Source organism: Hyaena hyaena, unplaced genomic scaffold (assembly GCF_003009895.1).
Source record: "Hyaena hyaena isolate Hyena2069 unplaced genomic scaffold, ASM300989v1 scaffold_13, whole genome shotgun sequence".
NCBI lineage: Eukaryota > Metazoa > Chordata > Mammalia > Carnivora > Hyaenidae > Hyaena > Hyaena hyaena.
The window spans coordinates 7,389,713-7,411,593 of NW_024080645.1; the positions used below are offsets into that span (position 1 = coordinate 7,389,713).

At 49.1% G+C, this 21,881-nt stretch overlaps 1 protein-coding gene across 1 annotated transcript in view; it reads left to right on the forward strand.

Moving 5' to 3' along the window:
• Positions 1-9,332: 9,332 nt before the first annotated feature.
• IREB2 (iron responsive element binding protein 2) overlaps positions 9,333-21,881 on the forward strand; it is a 46,121-nt gene continuing 33,572 nt past the window's right edge. The window contains exons 1-2 of the mRNA XM_039217329.1: positions 9,333-9,478; positions 10,670-10,759. Coding sequence (XP_039073260.1) covers positions 9,460-9,478; positions 10,670-10,759 — 109 coding nt within the window. The 5' untranslated portion in view covers positions 9,333-9,459. The remainder of the gene's footprint in view (positions 9,479-10,669; positions 10,760-21,881) is intronic.

The window sequence follows — 21,881 nt, forward strand, 5'->3', positions numbered from 1 at the left end:
CGTCTCCGTCTGCGGAACAGGCCTCCGAGTGCTGTGTTTACCTTCGCCTGTGCCTCTGCAGTTCGGTGTCAATCCGCTGACGGTTGCCAGCGGCTTGTGCAGACTGTCGGGCACCGCGTCTGAGGTATTCGACCCACGGCAGACGTCACTTCCACGGGGACTCAGCTTACACGTCATTTTCCCTAAGAAACTTTGGCCCCCCGAGTAGGTTCATCTGTGTTTCGGGCTCTGGGAATAATTCACGGGGTACTGGATGTGTGTCCACACCGGCGTAGACCCCCGAGACGCAGAGCGATCGCCTCGGACTCTCCCCCGCAGACGTCCGCGTGCTAATCCCCGGACCCCGGGCACACCTCGTGGCCAGGGCAGCTAAGGCTGCAGACGGGATGAAGGTTGCTAATCACCTGCCCTTGAGAAGGGGTGATTATCCGGCTGATCCAGGGAGCCCCAGGCAGCCACAATCTCCTAAGAGAAAGGAGGCGGCGGCGGAGTCAAGGAGATGCGATGCCAAGCAGAGGCCCCGGGGACCCCCCCCCACCCAGCCGGGCTGTCAGGGCGCGAGGGTGCGAGGTCAAGAAGTAAGAGCGGCCTCTAGAGGTTGGAAAAGTCGAGGAAATGGATTCTCCGCAGGAGCCTCCAGAAAGGAAAGTCCTGCAGACGCCTCAATTTTAGCCGGGTGAGACCCGTGTCAGAATTCTGACCTCCCCAGCTACAAGGTGATGAAATTGTGTTGTCTTAGACTACCAAGGTCACTTGTCACAGCCGCTGCTGAAAACTCACACAGCCCTCACACACATTTGATGGCACAAATTGATCTACTTTGTCTGTTACTGTTCCAACTTTACAACTGAGGAAAGTGCAGCTCAGAGAAGTTAAGTAATTTGCCCTTAATTCCACAGCTCATAAGTAGTGTCAGATCTTTTGATACAAGTTACCAAAAAAACAAATAAAATCACAAATTGGCTTAAACTATAAAGGGGTTTATTGGCTCACATAACTGAAAAAAAAATTAGTGGAAGTTCTTGTGGAGAACAGGAAAGGCTTGATCCACAAGCTAATAGGATTAACACGCAGGACCCAGTTTTTTTTCCATCTCTTCTCTCTGTTTTCCACACTCTTGTTTTCATTCTCAGTTTCCGCACAGTGGACCCCACAGCTGTGGACTTACCACTGTGGTGGTAAAAATGGCTGCAGCAGCTCCAGATGTTACAACCTTACTCCTCATGAGTTCTGGAGGAGAAAAGAAAGCTTCCCTTCTCAGCAAAAGTGTTGTTGTGCTTTGTTGCTTCGATTCCTGAGCTATGGTAATGAGTCCAGTGGTGGGTCTATGAATGACGCGTGGGGAAGGATTGAATTGCCCAAAGGAAAAATCATAGTAGTTGGGGCAGAAGAAACAGAAAAATGGATATCAGATGTGCACAGTGCTGGTTGGAAAATACCCTATCAACAAAGTCTCTGTCTGAGTTTAAACACGTCTGCCTCCCGGTTGCACTGTTTCCTGGCACTTTAGACACATTGTCAAAGAGCCTGTGTCCTGCCTAGACTAAGAGATCAGCCTGGAGCTGTCCTGACCTCTTCCATGTGCCCAGCCCCAGCGCGGGGCCAGGCTGTCATCAGCCATCAGACAAACGTTTACTGTCGTTGGGCTGCTCTTTCCAGGAATCTACTCAAGCTCTACCTGCCTCTGATTCTGTAAGGGAGCTGCCTGGATGCCCGTGCTCCTGAGAAGATACAAGCACTTTAATTTAGGAGAGAAGATGCTTGTATTTCAAACCAGTTTGGGGGGTGCCTGGGTAGCTCAATCAGTTGAGCAACCAACATCCGCTCAGGTCATGATCTCCAGGTTCATGAGTTCGAGCCCCGCGTCAGGCTCTGCCTGGAGCCTGCTTCAGATTCCGTGTCTCCCTCTTTCTCTGCCCTTTCCCCACTTGCGATCTATCTCTCTCTCTCTAAAAAATAAAAATAAAACATTAAAAATAATAAAAAATAAATAAAGCCAGTTTGAGCTGTGTATTTCCTGTAGCTAGAAACACCCTAACTAGTGCCTTAGGGGGGCTGCTGTGAAGGCCTCAGTGAGGTAAGGCATGTAAAGCACTTAACAAGTTTGGATAGTTGTTAGCTGTTAATGATTTTTATTGGCACCTATAGTAGCACATCTGTTTATGAGCTCCTCACAAGCGGGCAATTTCCTCTTCACTATTCTGGAATATAATAGATAATATTTATTATTTTTTAATTTTTTTAACGTTTATTCATTTTTGAGAGACACAAACACAGTGTAAGTGGGGGAGGGGCAGAGAGAGGGAGGCACAGAATCTGAAGCAGGCGCCAGGCTCTGAGCTGTCGGCACAAAGCCTGACGCGGGGCTCGAACCCACAAATCATGAGATCATGACCTGAGCGAAGTTGGACACTCAACCGACTGAGCCACTCAGGCGCCCCTGGAATGTAACAGATAATATTTAAATGGTGACTGAACCTAACTGAAGTGTCCAAAGTACCAAGTGTCCAAGAGTCAAGTTTCTATCAACTTAATTTTTAAATTCAAGTCATATTTTCAAATTCACTAAGATAGCTTGCTGTTGACAAAATTCCTGTAGAAAATTATTTTTAAAAGATGAATCCTTTCATAATTTGAATCATTTATGTCTAACTTGCCTGTTGTACACGTTTGGGAACCCTTACATACGCATGATCAGGTTTCTTTCGTTCATTCCCACATCCATTCGCTCACTCAAGAAGACTTTCTGGAGCCGCCACCACGTGCAAGGCCCCGTGCCAGGAGAAAGGGAGGGAGAGTAAGAGCCTGGCCCTTGTGTTCAGGGAGTCAGTGCAGCGAATGAACAGACAGAAAACCCAGAATTACAGCCCAGTGAGCGAAGCGCTATGAGGGGGAAGCCCTAGGGGCTCGCAGGGCATGAAAGCAGGAGCCCAAGGCTGGGAACCAGGACATGCAGTGAGCGCTGCACAAAGAGGAGCCTCTGCTCTTCTGAAAGGCCGGCCGGACATTAGCTGGTCCATGTGCACAGGAACCAGGTCAGATGCAGCTTGTTTCCAGGGAAACCCGGTGAAGCCTGTACTGTCTGGGAACGGTGTTGGGTAAGGATGGGACTTGCATCAGGAGATAAGACTGGAGAGCAGGGAAGGGTCAGGTCCCAAAGGACCTTGATCAACTGCTGTGGAGGGAAATTCAGATTTTTATCTTGAAAGTAATGGGGGAGACTTTGAAGGATTTTTAGCAGACTCGATCAGACTTGCCTTTCAGGAAGAATATCCTGAGGGCTGTAAAGGGCGATTAGGGCAGTAGTGAGGGATGGACAGGAAGACTCACTAGGAAATGACTATTAGGTTGAACCATATGAAATCTTTTTTTTTTTTTTTTTTTTAAGGTCAAAACATGCCCAGATGTCATCAATTTGGTCCAGGGAAGAAATGACCCCAACCCAAGTGAAAGCAGCAGTGAAGGAGATATTTAGGAATTCTGATGTAATAGGACATTATAGTTTCTTTGATGACAGAGGCAAAGAACAGGGTCTATGCCTGGAAGTAGGAACAGACAGTGTAAAGTAATTTTTGAAACAAGAAGATTTACTTTAACCAATTAAATCCACTGCTGAGCCTGATGGAGTCACTCCTTCAGGGACAGTGACTCAGTGGGTTTGGGGCCATTGGCCAACACCATCTTCACCACACTGAGGATACCCCAAGGAGGTTTCTACCAGTTTCCTAATGTGGCCCCAAAACAGAGCACCACGGAGTGGGGGGCTTACTGGCTCACCGTCCCGGAGGCCGGACATCTGATTTCAAGGTGTGGGCGGGGCTGCCTCCTCCAGGGGGCTGCCGGAGACAAGCTGCCCCTGCCTCTGGTCTCCCGAGCATGTGGATACATCCGCCCAGTCCCCACCTTCATGCTCACTCAGCGTCCGCCCCGTGTGTCTGCCTGTTCACATGGCTGCCTTCCTCTGTGTGTCCGTGTGCCTGCTTTCTCTCATCAGGACCCCAGCCATCGGACTGGGGCACACCCAAGTCTGATAGGGTCTCTTCTTAGACAATTACACCTGAGTGAGTTCACGTTCTGAGGCACCAGGGGCTAGGACCTCAACGTATGGATTTTGGAGGGACACGATCTAACACATAACAGTATTTTTGAGACTTCAAGATATGTTCCTCTTCATTTTACTGATGATAATTCTGTCTTTTCCTTTAGGGAAAAGAAGGGCCTGAGGAATAGCCACCTTTCCTATTTATTCTGTATCTTGTCACAGCTGCAAGGAGAGTGTTCCGCAAGACTTCGCTAACATTCTTAACCACATACTGGCAATAGACAGGGTTTTTTTAAATGAGTTTCTAAACCGTTTTAATATGTGGTCTCATCTCAGCAGCTAAAAGGAAAAGGCCTTTTTGCATCCCACTTGGCCAGACGGGCAGAATGCGCAGTGACGGGCCCTGGTGTACGAGGGTCCCCTTTGCTCTCGTGCACTCGGCGGCAGCCACTCCACTTGCCTGACCTGCAGTCAGACTTGGCACCTCCCACATGGGCCACAGGTTGTCTATCATGGCTTTGACTTTTTAAGATATGGCATTTATTTTAGAGCTATCAATAACCAAGATGCTCTCCCTGTGTAGAATCAAAACATAGATTGCAAGAGCGGGGCAGGACTCAGGGCTCAGCAACTGAGAGGCCGTCCTGAGAAGATTCAGAAAGGCGTGGGGGCCTCCACTCCACCCGTCACAAGAGTGAAACTGCATCAAGCCACAAAGCTGTGGGCAGGTAAAAACTTGGGCTCTAGAACCTCACGGACTCCGACTTGATAGCTGACCTGATTTTAGATAAGAAATGGCTTGGTTACTAAAAGGGAACTAACTAAATGAAATCAGATGCCTCCTGATATGGTGCAGTGAAATGGACACGTCACTCCTGCAGCCGGACAACATTTGATCCTGACGAAACAGCTGCGTGAGCCCACGAGGGGCTGGGACTGTTCAACTATGTCGGTGCCATAAAAGAAAGTGAAAAGCAGAGGAAAGGTTCCAGATTATGGGAGACAAAAGAGATGTGACATCAAAATGGAATGCTTGAGCCTTGATTGGATTCTGGATTATTAAAAGAAGTTTCTAGAAAGGACAATATTGGGACAATTGGCAAAATTTGAATATGCATGATAAGTTAGAGAATAGTGGTATAGCAACATTAACTTGCCTGAATTTCATCATATCTCCGTGGCTGCGTAAGAGACTTCCATTCTTTTAGGAGATACATGATGCAGTTTTTAGGGCTCAGGAGTTGTTATCTCTGTAATTTATTCTCAAGTGGTTCAGGCAGAACCAGAATAAGAAATGAGGATGGGTGACTATACTTAGCCATACTGTATGGTTATTTGAAAGTTGCTAAAAGAAAAGATCTTAAAAGTTCTCACACCAAAAAGGTAACCATGTGAAGTGATGGGTGTATTAACGAACTTTATGGTAGTAATCATTTCCAAATACATGTGTGTATCAAATCATCACTTTGTACACCTTACATTTTCACAATGTTTTATGTCCGATTACATCTCAAGCTGAAAAATGAACAAGTGCCCCAAATATTGTGGATCCTTTTGTGCAGTGTATAAATACACATATCGAGAGAGCAAATGAAGCAATTGTTAACACTAAACAAATCTAGGTGATGCGTGTAAGAAAGTCTATTGTAACTTCTGTACCCTTGAATTTTTTTTTCAAATAAAAAGTTTAATTAAAGGAAAAGAGATGAACCTGCCCAGGACACTGATCTAAGGGGCACTAAAAGTATCACTGAAGTGCTAAGCATCTTAGCAGAAAGGAAACTTGAAAAAAAAATGTATTGTGAAAACTTCTCTTTGAAGAATACGGATGTGGTTAGAAAAAATGCTTGGATTTATGTAGAGAGATGAGGTTCCCACGGGCCTCATCAGGATCAGCAGGCAGTTACTGTTGGGGAAGGCCGTCCTCTGCTCTTCCCTGTGAGGGTCTTCACCTCTCTTCTAAATAAAAACTAAATATATATTTTCTGAATGTTGAAATGAGGACCAAATTATTAGCCTTTCTTTTTAATCTGGTACTGCCAATTGTACAACCTTGAAAAAGTCATTTCATTCATTCCACAAACATTTACTTGGTACTTACTTTGTACCAGGCACTATTTTAGAGGCTGGGGACAAAGCAAGAAATAACACAGGTGAGCCATGTGTCCTCATGGAGGGTACAGTCTGGTGCTATGTGGCAGACACTGGGGCTTCCCAGTCTTACGGTTATTTCCTCTTCTTCCCTGCTAACAAAAACTCCAATTTTGTCCAAAAAGCAGTGTGTGAGGGAGAAAAAGCAATGTTGCTACAGATTGGGAGAAAATATTTTCAAACCACCTGTCTGACAAAAGACCACATTTTGACTTTACATCTAGAATGTATAAAGAACTCTTAAAAGTCAATAGAAATAAAGAAGAAAAGTCACTCCAATTAGAAAATGGACAAAAGACATAAAAGACATTTCACCAAATAGGATATAGTAATGTTAAATCAGCACACGAAAAGGTATTCAATTTCACTAGACCTTAGGGAAATACCAATTAGAGCCACATGAGATATCACTTCACACCTATCAGAATGGCTAAAATAAAAACTAGTGACATCACCAAACACTGGCAAGGATGTAGAACTGGATCCCTCATATGTTGCTGGGAGGAATGTAAAATGGTACAGTCACTTCAGGAAAGTTTGGCAGTTTCTTGAAACACTAAATATGCAATTCCTGTACAACTCAACAACTGTACTCTTGGGCATTTATTACAGAGAGATAGAAATGTATGTTTATACAGAAACCTGTACATACATGCTCACAGCAGCTTTATTCCTAACAGCCCCAAATGGGAGACAGCCCAAATGGTTCTCAATTGAGGGGTGGATAAACTGTGGAACATTCATATGATGGAATACTACTCAGCAATAAAAAGGAACAAATTAATGATACAACAACCTGGCTGGACCTCAAGGAAATGATGCTGAATGGGAAAAAAAAAAAAAAAAAAAAAAAAGCCTGGGCCGCCTTGGTGGCTCAGTCAGTTGAGCATCCAACTCTTGATTTCCACTCAGGTCATGATCTCACAGTCCGTGAGTTTGAGCCCTAGTTGTGCTCTGCACTTGACAGCATGGAGCCTGCTTGGGATTCTCTGTCTCCCTTTCTCTCTCTGGCCCTCCCCTGTTTGCATTCTCTCTCCCTCTCTCTCTCAAAATAAATAAATAAACCTAAAAAAAAAAAAGCCAATACTGAAAGGTTATATACAGTATGGTCCCATTAGTATAACATTCTTGAAATGTCGAAATCGTAAATGGAGAACAGATTCGTGGCTCAGGAATGACAAAGTGCAGCCTACAAGGAAAGTGGGTGTGATTATTATAAAAGGGCAACAAGAGTGATCCTTGGAAACGTTCTGTATCTTCACCATGGCCATTGTCACACAAGTCTACCAGAGTGATAAAATCACACAGAATTACATATACATACATCTGGCAAAGGAGTGGATGTAAAACTGCTGAGATCTGAATGAGGTCAGAGGATTGTATCAATGCCAATTTCCTTATTTTGATTTTGTACCCTGTTACATTGGGGAAGACTCCATAAAGAGTGTGCGGGGTCTCTATTACTTCTTATAATTGCATTTAAATCTACAATTATCACAAAATAAAAAGGTTTTTAAATGGGTAAATTAAATCTCAAAAAAAAATTGTTTTTTTTAAAAAAGGCAACGTGTCCAGCCACAGACACATGTGATTAATCTAAGTTAGTGCTTCTCAGCAAGACATTCAGAAAATGGGGGAGGGTGTTCTGGTTGTTTCCAGGGTGGAGCAGTACTTCTGGTAATTAATGAATGTTAGATTACCTGCACTCCACAGGACAGAATTGCACAAGAATCAGACAACCTCCCCCACTGAACATGCTACCAGATGTTTAGGATGGAAAACACACACACACACACACACACACACACACACACACACATAAATATAACAACACATTTGCTACAATTGTCTGAGCCTAAAAATTAACCCCGTTTACAAATGAAAGTAATTTGGATACGGTTTTAATGTGCACTGAGTTACTGCAGTGACAGAGAAGGGATTCTGCCTAAATCAGCTCCCTGAAAAAGGTTATCAACGATAGGTATGAGATACCAACCAGATCATGAAGGACTAAGTTAAACATGTGGACTTGGTCATCCATTTGAACCGAGTTCAAGTCCTGAGTCACTTGGTGGCTGGATGATGTTGGGTAAGTTACTTAACTGAGTTTATCATCATGAAAAGGAAGATTACAATAGCATTCACGTCCGGGGTTCTTTTGAGATTGTCACCGCCATCCAAATCTAGCCCCCGCGGCAGCAGGGTTGGAAGGGCGAATAAATGCACGGACGGGTCTTGCGTCACGGATCAAAGGCACAGGAGTTAACGATGACACACATACGAGTGTCTGGCTTGGGCAACCGAGTGAATGGTGGTCCTGTTCAGTGAGACAGATAATACAAAAGCAATAGTGGGGTTGGGGGCGGGGGGGATGATGAGTTCAGTTTTGGAGATTTTGAGTCCAGGGTGTCTGTGGAAGGGTCCTGCAGGTACTAGAATACACACCTCTGGGGTCAGATGTGTTTGGTTTACAGGTGGACTGGGAAGCATCAGCACGTAAAGAAAACGGTGAGATGGGGCAGAGAGCTCGGGGCAGGGGCACCAAAGGCAGGGCCCTGGGGTGGCTTACACCCCGACGTTCCGTAGTGGGCGGAGAAAGGGCGCCCCTCCGGAAGGAAGCTGAGATCACGCGCAGCCGCGCGGCCTGGAGCGGCGGCTCGGCGGGGGGCGAGGGGTGGAGCGCGTGCCCAGGCCGCCCTTTCCGGGGCCCTGGCGGCCGCAGGCCGCTACGGCGGCCGAGGGGGTCACGAGCCCGGGGAGCGAAGGCGGAGAGACGCAGGGAGAGACGCGCTCCACAGTCGGCCGAGCCGTGGCTCCGGGGAGGCGCGCGGGCTGCAACTGAGCGCCCAGGTGAAGCCAGGCCTGCGTTCAGAGCGAGGCGGCTCTCCTGCGCCTGCCGTCTCGGGGTTTCCCCGGGATTCCCCGCGGGAGCCCGTTCGCCGCTCGCCTCCACGAGCCCAGTAGGGCGCAAGCCTGCAACGCTCGCCCCGGGGCCAATACCTGTCCTCCCGACGCCCGGGAGGACCGCCTCCCCAAAGCGCCGCCCCTTGTCTTTCTTTTGTTTCCTCGTCCGAAGCTCTCGCGACAGTCGCACGGCAAGTCTCGCGAGCGCGGGCCGGCCGGCGCTGCTGCTCTCGCGGTGTTTGCGCGAGACTGCCCCTTTCCTGCTCCCCCGCGGCCCGCCCGCCTTCCTCCCTCTCCCCGCCCGTCCTCCCCCGCCTTCCCCCGCGGGCCCCCTCCCCGCAGGGATACTATGGTCTCCGGCGATGGACGCCCCAGCTGCAGGTCAGTTTCCGACCACGGCCGCGCTCCCCGCTCGGCTCGCCCGGGCCTGCCTGCCGGGCCGCGCGCCCCGGGCCCGCCGCCCTCGCCCGGGCTGGCCTGCGCGGGGCCCGCCTCTGCTCCAGGACGCTGCTCGGCGGCTGCGGGGTCTGGAGAGGCCGCCCGCCTTCCCGCCGCCCCCGTCCGCGGGGTCGGGGTGGGGGCGGGGTCTCCCTGCCGGGTCTCGCGCCGCCGCGGGTGGACCCCCGCCACCCGGCTGAACCCCTCGCTGTGCCGCGGGCTGCGGCCAGCAGTGGGGGGCGGGGGGGGGGCGGTCAAGGCCGGGCTCCGGTCGGCTGGTTCCGGAGCGCCCGCTGCGGCGCAGGTCCGCGCGCTCACGGCCCCCGGGGGAAGGACGCGCTCCCCTGCCCACAGTGGGCCGGGGTGCTACCGCCCGGGGTCCTGCCCACCCTCCGTGATGAGTCTGCACAAAAGATCCGCAGGCTGTGCCCCCGGGGACGCTGCGAGCTGGGGGCTCTCCGCGGAGACCCTCGGACTGACTTCGTGGTTCGGTTCACTCTCCTTCAGGGGGAAATTCTGTTGTTCGTTTGTACTTCGGGTCTGCAGATCTGTCAGGGTCTTACCGGACAAGTTTCTTGTTTTCGTGTGGTTTTGATTTTGTCTGTGTTCTCGAACGCTCTGCAAAAAGCTCTTTCGATTCTTTTTTTAAAAAGCAACCCTTGTCATTGTGGCGCTCTCAGAGCCTTCTGTCTGTACTTAGTATTTTCAGGAGAGGTCCTCCCCAAACAGATGCCTGTACATCATATAAATCATTCTTATTCCTTCCCTCCGGGGGGTCTTTGTCACCATATTTCAGGAGTTCTTAGTACACCTGTTTTTATTTGGCAAGAATCATGCTTTGAACATTGTTGTCCAATAGTGGACCCTAGCCGCGTGTGATTACTTAAGTCTAAATTAATTAAAATTATATCTTGAAGTTACATTTTAAAACTCTTTTCCTCCATGACTATAGCTGCATTTCAAGTGCTCAGTAGCTGCATGTGGCTGACTGGCTTCTTTACAGGACAGTGCAAATATGGGACGTTTCCACCATTGCAGAAGGTTTTAATGGACAAAGCTGGTTTCTCCTTATTTTCACTTTGTATTAAGGTACTTTGTAGCTGTGTTTAATGAAAGTATATATATTTTTTTTAGGTTACGCCTTTGAGTACCTTATTGAAACATTAAATGACAGCTCAAGAAAGAAGTTCTTCAATGTACCTAGACTTGGAGGCACCAAGTATGGTAATGTTGCTTAACTTTTCCAGGGGTGGGGGCTGGAGGGGAGCTGTGGGGATTGTTAAGCTGAGCTGAAGAAATTTTAAATTTACTCCCACCATGTTGTAACAGGTAAGCCTACACATATCTCTAACATGTTAAAATACTCTCCTGGGACAACTTTTGTGTAAGGAGGGTATAAGTCCATATCTTAATTTCTCGCTTAAAAATGTAAGATCGGGGGCGCCTGGGTGGCTTAGTCGGTTAAGCGTCCGACTTTCGCTTAGGTCATGATCTCGCAGTTCGTGGGTTCGAGCCCCGCGTCGGGCTCTGTGCTGACTGCCAGCTCAGAGCCTGGAGCCTGTTTCAGACTGTGACTCCCTCTCTCTCTGACCCTCCCCTGCTCACGCTGTCTCTCTCTCTCCTAGAAATAAATAAAACATTAAAAAAAAAAAAAAAGTAAGATCGTTTAGCAGTGATCTTTTTCCACAGAGAAACTATTTAAAAACCAAAAAACGCTGACTGCTGATATTCTACACCTGTTACACGCATGCTTTAATTTTTCGAGTGAACAGTGCCTACCATTCTTTACCTGCCATGTGAGTATCAGAATCGTCAGCAGGGCCCGCTGCTCTGAGGTGTTCTCCGGCGCTGGGCGTGGCTTGCCCTTGCCCTGGCCTGTGCACCAGCGCTGATGGCAGACCTTTGCAGGCGCCTGATCAGTCACATCCTTCACTGAGATCTCAGAAAACTGAACTTGGCTCACCCCTAGGGTATTGGATGGAAGTCTTGACTTTACGGACAGTCGGAAAAATCTGAACCAGCTAATGAAGAGCAGACCTGTTTGGAGGAGTGTTTTTTGTTTGTTTGTGGATTTTTCAGTAGAAACTACTGAAAAGATAAATGCCAAATCTATTGCAATGCATTTTGGAGGGAGCTTCTCTTTTAATGTTTTCTTCTTTAATAAGATTGCTTTTGTGATTTTCCTGTAAATTTTGATGTGTCTAAATATTCTAGACTGCCACTGGCAGTTTTTCTTGTACATCGTGAGGATATTTCAGTATTTTGGAGAAGGAACCAGTCCTAGAATTAGTTTGTCTTTTAAAAATAAAGGATACTCCAAAATGAGCGCAGTATCCTTTACCTTGCATGTTTGGGTTAAGAGAGGCTGGTTATTTTCTAAGTGTCATGTGTCTTCAATTCACATTTATTTTATCCTTCAACTGATGATGGATTTTTCAAGTTTTGAACAGGGAACAGCTAAATTGCTTCTATGTAAGAAAGATCTTTTTTTTCCCTTTACTTCTTTCAAATACCTAGTGATTCTGGCCTGGAAGTTTCTTAACCCATATTTTATAGTTTAATAAATAAAAGAGCATATGTGAGGATATTTTAAAAATTGAGTATGAGTTCTTTCTTTGGATAATTTGTGGAAATGTGCCCATTTGAAAAATGGGCTGTATTTTTTCCCCCCAAAATGCAGAAAATCAGTAGGAAACTATAAAAAAAAACCCTAAAATGTTTTGAAAGAGAAGGTTAATAACATAAAAGCTAAACTTTCTCTGGAAAATAGTTTTTCGTGGGCATCTGGATAACTGAGTTCCAGAGCACTGGGGTATTTATAACCGTGATAAATAACAGTAATAAAACACCTGTAAATATAAATGTCTTCAAAACAGAAATTTGGTTTTATTTCCATGGGATTAAAGCCCAGTTTTATTCATGGAGTGGTTATTAGGAAAGGGTTGTTAATAATTACTAATTTCTTAGTCCTCAGTTGGGGGAATAGAATTGGAAAGAAGTGACTTGGGAGGAAAGGAGTATCTTCAGTGGAGGGTTGTTTTGCTTGTTTATCATCAGAACAAAGAGTCTTTGTTGCACTTCTGGAGGGACCGTGTTGGATGATGGCCTTCCAGAGATGTGCTTAGGGGACCCGCTTTGTGTCACCGCGGTGTGGGAACATGGTCTCCTCTGCTCCTGTCCCTCATTCTGACGCCTGCCAGGTGGAGAATGACGGCGTCCGTGACCTAGCTCTTGCGAGCCCCTGTCCCGAGCTCCCTGCGCGCGGTCAGGAAGTACTGCGAGGAACTGGAAGGCTGCCGTACAGACAGGGACTTCAGCAGACAGCCTTGCTTTCCCCATGGAACAGGAAATCTGGGTTCGGGCAGGCCGGGACTGCACAGCCCCAGTGCCAGCAAGGACCCAGGCTGCTTTTTTTCTGTTTTGCTTTCCTTGTTTTGGTCACAAAGAGCCACTGCACTCCAGGCGCCGTCCATGTCCTAAGCAGCGCAGGGAAGGGAGCCCTCTGCTTTTGCCTGTGTCCCCTTGGCCAGGTCAGTGGCCACTTCAGGGAGGCTGAGGGTCAGAACAGGTGGCTTTGCAGCTTTGACAGTAGACGGAGGCAAGGGTGAAGGGGTTGAAGTGCTTGGGGAGTGAGCGGGCCTGGATTCTCCCATTCTCCGTCTCTTTCCATCGAGCACAACACAGATTACTTGATTTCTCCTTTTTTTTTTTTTTTTTACTGCCATTTTATCTTTTTGCTTCCCAGGTTTATGGAAGTGGACACATCCTGCAGATTGATTTCATTTCAATCTTCTATAAGTTCACTTACAGCAAATCGCCTTTTTCGTGATGGGGAGCTGCCTGTCCGGCGCTCCGTTGCACTGACTACAGCCTTCAAGATTTTGAGCAACTCTGTTGCATAGATCTCTGGATGTGAAAACAGACCCGTTTGTTTCCAAAGAGGGGAGAAATCACTGTTCCCTGGGACAGTCAGAGACCGCTTTCTGCAGGAACTAGGGCTTGAATTAATATTGAACAGCCGGGTCATGGCGGCCGTCATCCCGTGGGGAGGGAGGCCGGACGGCAGGCGTAGAGCACATGGAAGGGGAAGTGTGGAAGATGGGGGACAGCGGAAAGACCGGCCCGGCGACGGGGAGCGTTTCAGGCGGCCGCGGCTGAGCTGTAGGGCCTTCGCTGGAGGGAGGCCCCAGGCCCCCTTCATTTCAGGCCACCTCTCGCCCGTTCTCCCCCTTCCTGACTGCTTGGTTAGCTCCTGCCCTGCGAAGAGCCGAGGCCTGGTCTTCCAGATTCTAACTTGCAGCCTCTGAAAAAGCCTATTAGATTTTTTAGGAGAAGTTTTTATTGTTTACAAGAAATTAGATTGGGGTTGCGAATCACAAAAAGACAGCATTACAGACAGCGAAGAAACTGTCATTTTTTATGTGTAGGTACAAATACATGTAAATGTGCTACTTTTAAGAGAAATATGGCGTATGTTGTTTTGTAACCTTTGCTTGTTTACGTGCTCTATCGTGAACATCTGTCCGTGTCCTGGAAGACGAGTATCCCCTGCTATCTGATTCTCTGGTTTCTGAGTCTGGAAGCATGAGTTCGGGTAGTAAGGGTTACCCGTCCTGGACAGCCTCCGGCCGCTGCACCGAACTGCCTGTGCGAACGTGTCGTGGTTTGGTGAGCGGATCCGCGAATATGGGCCTTGTCACCCGCTCCTCCCTAGTTATAAGTAGAGCTGCTGTGTGTGTAGTGTTTCCATTTTGATGCAAGCTTGTCATTAGCTGTGTTGGTTTGAAAGCTTGCTGTTCCCTCCACCCTCATCGGCATGTTTTTTTTTTCCCTGTATACTGCACGTTCCAGTCTTTACCCTTGACGTAAGGAACAAAAACTCGAGATGTGCTTTCCACACATCCAGAGATGAAGAAAGAAAGCAGTCAGTCCTCACGTGAACCAGGATTTCTAAGGCGGAGGCTGTTCTTGTCATTTGAAGGCTGCCAGTCTCTCTATCCCTGTTTCTTTTTGATTATCTCCCCTCCGGTCGTCTGTCTGTGTAGCCCACTTCCTCATTTTGTGTAATGCCCAGTGTAGCCGCTGCTGGCCGCTAGGTTATGACTGTTTTACCAGCCAGTTAAGACTGGCCCTGTGGCTGACTTTGTCGCCTGTAGTTTTAAGCTAGCTTGGCCGGGCTTGCCAGGAGACACATGTCCGTGTTTTCTCATCTTGTCTCTGCCCTGGACTCTGGAAGGGGCTGTGAGTTGGGTTAGCAGTGAAATAGTTTGTAAAGTTTACACACAGTATATAGAACTTTCCAAGGATTACTTTTACCTAACGTGACTGGGTACAGCCACGTTGTTCACCAACTCTCCGCAGTTTGTCCAAGGGTTGATTTTAACTTTGCTTTTGTTGACGTTTTGTGTTCTAGATTTGGCCTTCCGGGTGGCAAAGGACAGACACCTGCTACCCCAAGTGAAGGAAGATTTATTATAATGGTGCCGAGCTCCCTGGGCGCTGAAACGTGGTTGTAGCTCAAGAAAATGGATGTGGGCCGGAATTGACGAAGCTCTTTTATCTTTTCTCTCGGGTTCAGATTTCTGCCCCCTCCAGTCTTCTGCACCCTCTCTCCGTGCAGCCCAGTGTCTTCTGCCCGCTGACTTTAGACGTGACCCCAAATGACAGCCTCCGTCTCTAGCTTAGCTCTTATGCCTTCCTGGATCAGTCTGTGTCCTGATTGCAGATCCCTGGGACAGGAATGTCATTTTCCTGGGGTACTTTTTTCTCCTCAGGCTGCTGGTCACTGACCTGTCTGGGCCTGGCCCTCGGTTCTCTGCGGCAGCCGGGGGAGGTCCTGGGGCATAGAGGCCTGTCCGCGCCACAGGCGGCAGCTTGCGCGGTGTCGGGGAGCGCGTCTGTTGGGTTAGCGGCTGGTGCTGGCTGGGTGCCTCCAGGGGTGCGTGTGTGCGCTTTCCTCGGTGGTGGGTGCTGGTTTTCTTTCTCCACCTTGTCAGTGCGTGGGTGGAAACAGTCTTGAAGAAGCAGGAGTCTGTCTCTCTGCCTTCTTAGATTTCATTCATAGCAGTAATGTGTGTGTGTGTGTGTGTGTGTGTGTGTGTGTAAAGGTCAGAGTTCTTTATTGGAAATCTGTCCAGCCTGGTAATAGTTAGAGACAGAAACAATATCTTGACTCTAATCAGACACGGATATGAGTTAATCCTGCTGCCAGATCTGAGGGGTTTACAAGACTTCATAGAAGAGTCCAGGTCTCTGGCCTTGACCAGGTTTTAGGTTCACCCCGTAGCTACTCCAGTGGGTTCTTCACCCCCTTAGCCCTCGGTCTCAGTCTGGACTGCAGGGCTCCCTGCCTTGGGGCTTGGGATCAGCCTAGAAGGCTTGTGGTCACTGTCCCCCTTGCCTCCCCCGTGTACTTTTCCATCCTGTTTGGTTTCTCTAAAGCCTATTAGCTAGCGAATGTTTCCTCCTGGGGTAATTTCTGCACCTACTGTTTACACCTGGAATTTTCACTTGTGAGAAATTGATAAAGCCCACTGTGTGTAATCTTCACTATGCCGCTTTGTGGTAGGCAGGGAAGATAGTTTTATCTCTGTAGAGGTGAGAAAAATGAGGCTAAAAATCTAAGTAATTTGCCTGAGTCCTGTATCTTCTGGTGAGATTTACTCGTAGACACTTCTGATTGCAGACCGGTTCTTTCTCCCCTTATTCCTGTTCTGTTTCCCAGCTCACTAACGGTAGACGTAAAGGTGCTAGTGTGGGTCATTTGTCACATGCGTCCTGTAGCACGAGGTCCATCAGTGTCCGCTTGGCCAGGACCCCACCACCGAGTGCCGTTACTGTGTGGGTGGCAGAGGAGACGCTGGAGCCCAGCACTGTAAGCGTGCCGCCCATGCCTGCGCCCTGGCACCGAGGTCACGTGCTCATGCTGGCGGGGACCGTCGAGGACTGGCCCTGCTCAGAGCAGCGGCAGACCAGAGCATGTGCCCCGTGGGAGGGCTGGGTGCTCTTTTCCAGCAGGAGCATGAGGTTGGTGTGCTTAAATTTTCTGGTATTTTCAGAAGCCAGGTATTTGGATTTTCACATGAAAAAATTGTGATTTTTTTCAGTGTTGTGAATTAAATTTAAGATGTTAAAACTTGTGTGCAGGCCGACGGTTTGTGACCTCCACACTAAGAGATACATCGTATGGCCTGATTTTAGTAGGGCCCTTGAGCCTTGACCCGGAGGAGGAACCGCAGTCCCTGAGGCAGGAGTGCCTTTCATTGCCATCTGCCTGTGGAACAGCGGCCCTCCGTGCCCCTCTGCACCCCTCCCCGCACTCCTCCATGCCCTCTCCGCACCCACTCCTCGCCCCCCCGTACGCCCTCCTCACCCCCTCTGCACGTTCTCCACACCCTCCCCGCACCCCTCCTCGCCCTCCCCGGAGCCACTTGTGGGATCTTCCACTCACTCAGTAATTGGTTGAAAGGTACTGTTAGCAGCTCGTTCCAGAAGTGTGGTAACATAAATTATCGTACTTTTCCAGGTTGAGTTACCGGGTTGTCCTGGTTCCTACATCTTTTTGGTTACCTGTCCTTAGCTTTCTGGATTCACAGAATTCTAGAAATTTCTGATTAGAAGAGGTAGAACTTCCACAGTCTCCTTTTCTGCTTGGTGCACGAATCTGTCAGTAACACTTTAATTCATTCAGTTAACATTTTATTGAGTCTCAGATGTTTTGGCAAACGTGAGATGATTGAGATCGCATCCTTGTGCTGAAGATAGCACACGGTTCAGTTGTGAGGGCATAAGCGTGCAGCACTTGGGCCTGTTGTGATTCCAGAAAAGTAGTTGTAGGACAAGGAAACTGGTACCGTAGGGCCGACAGTACGGGGAAGGGCGGACCCACTCGGGGGGTGCCGGCCTCAGCGCAGAAGGTGTGCCCGGCCCACTGACCGCGGGAAGAGTGGCCGCGCCGCGGCGGGCGCCCTGTGGAGGGCCCGGGCCACGCGGGGGCCTGCTGGGGGGGCCCGGGGCGTGTGTGGGCGGCGCGCCAGCCCGGTGGGAGCCCAGCTGCCCGAGGCCCCGGCCCCCATGCTGAGTGGCTGTCCTGATCCAAATGGATGTATGTGGACTTTTCTGTATCGTGTGATGAGGTCGCCTTGGAAGATCTGCGTGACCTCGTGAACTTTATTTCTCAGGGACCTTCAGTGAATGTATGAGCAGACGGTGGTGGGACTAGATCATTTCCAGGAACCCGTCTGCCAGACATGCACGTTTGAGTCATTCGTTTGTCTGTTCTTTCTGGTGAAAGTGGTGTTCTTTGGGAGAAGTGCCCAGTCGAGCTTGCAGTGGAGACCGTCACATGAGTGTCATCCTTGAGCAGTCGTACTTAGTTTTAAGCAGAATCGCTGTAGACGCACTCTCAGGTTGTCACAGTATTAAGACTTGATCTCATCAGTCTTAAGAGATTTCATAAGACTAATGCTTTTTCTGCTTACCAAGGAGTTTCTTAAGTGAACCTGGTATTTTGTGTGAAAACAAGCAGTGTGATGAGGATAGGTACAGCCCGGCACCACGGCCTTCTGTTCCGCAGTAACACCTGCGGTCACCCGCTGTCCGTGCACGTGTCTGAATGCCCGCAGACCAGGTATGTCGTAGTGACCTTGCAGATTCCTGAGAGGATTTTAGGGGCCCTCAGAAACCCAGAGACCACTGGCACGGGGAGAGAACGGGGCGGAGGGCAAGCTACGATACCTGGGTGAGAAATGACGCGCTGGTGACTTGTGCTGGATTAGTGGTGATAGAAGTAGACAAATTCAAGAGATGGGTGAGAGGTGTCCAGACTGGCGCCTGGTGACCATGGCAGACGCCTCTGGGTGGGTGGTGGTGCTGTTTCCTGAGCCAGGGGATATGGGGAGGCCATGACTTGGGCTGGCACAGGTTTAGATACTGGTGACTTCGGGAACATGCCACTGTTCAGGTAGAGGTGTTCGTGAGGTGGTCAGGCATTCGGTTTTGGGGCTTGGAAGACAGACCCGGGCTGCAGAGGGCTGTTTTGCTGTTGTTGATGTGCAGTCATCGGAGGCCCTGGGAACGATGAAAGGAAACTCTTGCAGGGAGACGGGGTAGTGAGAAGAGGGAGCCAGGTGTGAATTCTGAGGACTCCTGTGCTTAAAGATCAGGCACAGTACTGGGGCCGGGCTGGCTCAGTCAATAGAGTGTGCGACTCTTTTTTAAGTTTATTTACTTATATAGACAGAGAGAGAGAAAATCCTTCTGTCAGCACAGAGCCTGACGTGGGGCTCGATCTCATAAATTACGATGTCACAACCTGAGCCGAGATCAAGAGTTGGATGCTTAATCGAGTGAGCCTCCCCGGCGCCCTGAGCATGTGACTCTCGTTCTCAGGGTTGTGACTTTGAGCTCCATGTCAGTACCCAGAGCTTGGTTAAAAAAAAAATAAAAATCAGGCAAAGGAGTAGAGGTTGGCCAGGAAACCCAAGCAGGGCTGCCAGAAGGTGTTGAGGACTGTGACGGATCTAAAATTTACCTTCCTTTCAAGTTAGCAGGTTAGCCTGATGCTGACAGAAGACACGAGACTCTTAGAGACACAACAGACGGTTTATTACCCACAGCAAAGCAGCATCCGTAGCACCAGCGTGTGTCCTGGTTTCACAGACAGCTGTTTCTTCAGGGGCCTCTGAAGAGGGCCAGATGATGCCCGCGCACAGAATGGTTGTGCGACCGAGAGGGGGCTCGGACTTAGGGATCCCAGGTTTGTCATAACGGAGAGTAGGCATGCCTGCTCTTCGCTCCAGGAGGAGACACTATGCCTCCCTGGGCTATTCACTGTGTTAACTCACGTTAAAAAAAACAGCCTGGAACTATTACTGCCTGTGCTTGGGAGTCTCGGTGAAATCTGCGCTGGGAGACACGGAGACGAGGGGAACAGTGTGCTGGGAACCGGTGGGGGAGAGTGTGAGGCGGGAGGGCTGGGCAGCCCTGATGAGTGTTTCTGAGAGGGACCGTCCGTCGGTGTTTGACGACAGGAATCAGGTTGGCATGAGCCGAACAGTGTGTGCAAGTGTGGAGAAGTGGACACTGGGAATCTAAGTGACTCTCAAAAAACTTCACTGAGAGTTTGCAGAAGGAAGTATTTGGATGCTGTGTGTGTGTTAACCTGGAGCCGGAGGCTGTTTAATGGAAGAACCCAAAAGAATGAGAGCCAGATGGCAGACGGAGAGAGGGTGATGGACGACATGGGGGTCCTGACTGTGTCCACAGGAACGGGATGCAGGGCTCCTGCAGACGCTGGCACTCGGTGGGAGCTGCCTGGGGATCTTGGGGAAGGAATAGCCGCCGAGGCAGCCGTGCTCGTGGGCGCAGTCGGGGGTGTGGGGGGATGGAGAAGGTGCGGAGGGTTGTGGGGAACAGGGCGACTGGCATGCGAGGCCCGGCAGAATTCTGGGTGAACGGGGAGGACCCAGCTGAGGCTACAGCACGCACTCATACTGGTACCAGTTTTTCCCGTTGTTGTGGGGGTTTTCTCCCCCTCCTTCACACATGACACCCATTAAAACCACATTGAGCTATTTCACACCCACTAGAGTGGATATTCTATAAAAAGTAGGTTAAGGACCTTCGTGCACTGCTGGTGGGATCATAAAGTGGTGCAGCCTCTTTGGAAAACTGTTTGGCAGTTTCTTAAATGTTAAACAAAAATTTACCATATGGCCCAGCAATTCTATTCTTAGGAATCTCTTCAAAAGTAAAAACATTTATTCACACAAAGATTTGCAGACAGATGATCTGAGTGGCATTATTCACAAAGGCTAAAAATTGCAAACAACCTAAATGTCCTTCAGTGAGTGAATGGATGGACAAAATTTGGTGTGTACACGATGGAATACTCCTCAGCAGTGAAATTATCTCCAGACACGTGCTTCAGCGCGGACGCATTTGGGAGCACACTCATGAAGGAAGCCGGACGCCGTAAGGGACCTGATTGTACGGTTCTGTCTGTATGAAATAACCCAGAGATGACAAAGCTAGAGACAGAAGCGACTGTGTGGTTTCCTGAGGTGGGAGAGGAGAGGACAGGGACGGCCAATGGGCAGGAGGGGCCCAGTGGAGTGATGAAACGTTCTAGAACAGGTCTGTGGTGGTGACTGTGCAGCTGGGTAAATCTAATAATAAATTCTGTGGTTGGAGTGGGTGACTTTCATGATGGGCAAAATATGTCTCAGTGATGTTATTTTTCTTAAGTTTATTTATTTTGAGACAGTATGTGTGAACAGGAGCGGGGCAGAGAGAGAGAATCTTTAGTGGGCTTTGCACTATTAGTGCAGAGCCCGATACAGGGCTTGAACTCACAAACTCCGAGATCATGACCTGAGCCGAGATAAGAGTCAGGCCGAGATAAGAGTTGGACACGCAACAGACTGAACCACCCAGGTACCTCAACAATGATATTTTTTTTTTTTTTAATATTTTTTACTTATTTCTAGGAGAGAGAGAGACAGCGTGAGCAGGGGAGGGTCAGAGAGAGAGCGAGTCACAGACCGAAAGAGGCTCCAGGCTCTGAGCTGACAGCACAGAGCCCAACGCGGGGCTCGAACCCACGAACCGCGAGATCATGACCTAAGCGAAAGTCGGACGCTTAACCGACTAAGCCACCCAGGCACCCCAACAATGATATTTTTCAAAAAGAAAGAACAGTTGTTAGGACAGTGGTGTGGGTTCGCTGCCTGAAGGACAGGTTGGTGTTTTGGTGGCTGCTTGGATGAAAGAAAAAAGGGGCAACTGAGTGCGGGTTTGGGAAGTGAGCAGGGCCTGAAGTAGAAAGTGAGGGAGTCCGTGGGAGAGCAGCGCGAGGAACAGAGGAGGTGAAGTTCCATGGTGCCTGAGAACCGCCCTGGTGAGCGGGGATCAGAGAGGCTCTGAGGTGTGTGGACTTCGAAGATGGGCCAGTTGGAACAGGAGTGTGCACATGCTGGGGAGGGAGAGAGAGAAGACAGCCTTAGGGGCCTTCATGGGCTTTGCACCCGTTCCAGAGTGGGGACGTGGGCTTGACAGTACTAACTAGAATGTTTCCGCCTGGGTGTCCACACCTGCTAGTGGCTGTGAGGCTGGGCTGTCTACCTAGAGATTTACCTTAAGGATGAAATGAGATGACGGAGGTAGAGCACCTCAGCATCTCCTTAGTGGGTCCTAAATAAATAACTGCAGGTGTTATTGTCAGGGTAGTTGAGGAAGAGAATTGTAGGACTTTATTACTGCCTAGCAGATTAAAAACGTTGTGCCTTAAAGGACAACATGTGTAAACACGTGTGAAACTCTCATAGCTCCTGTGGGTCAGGGCTTG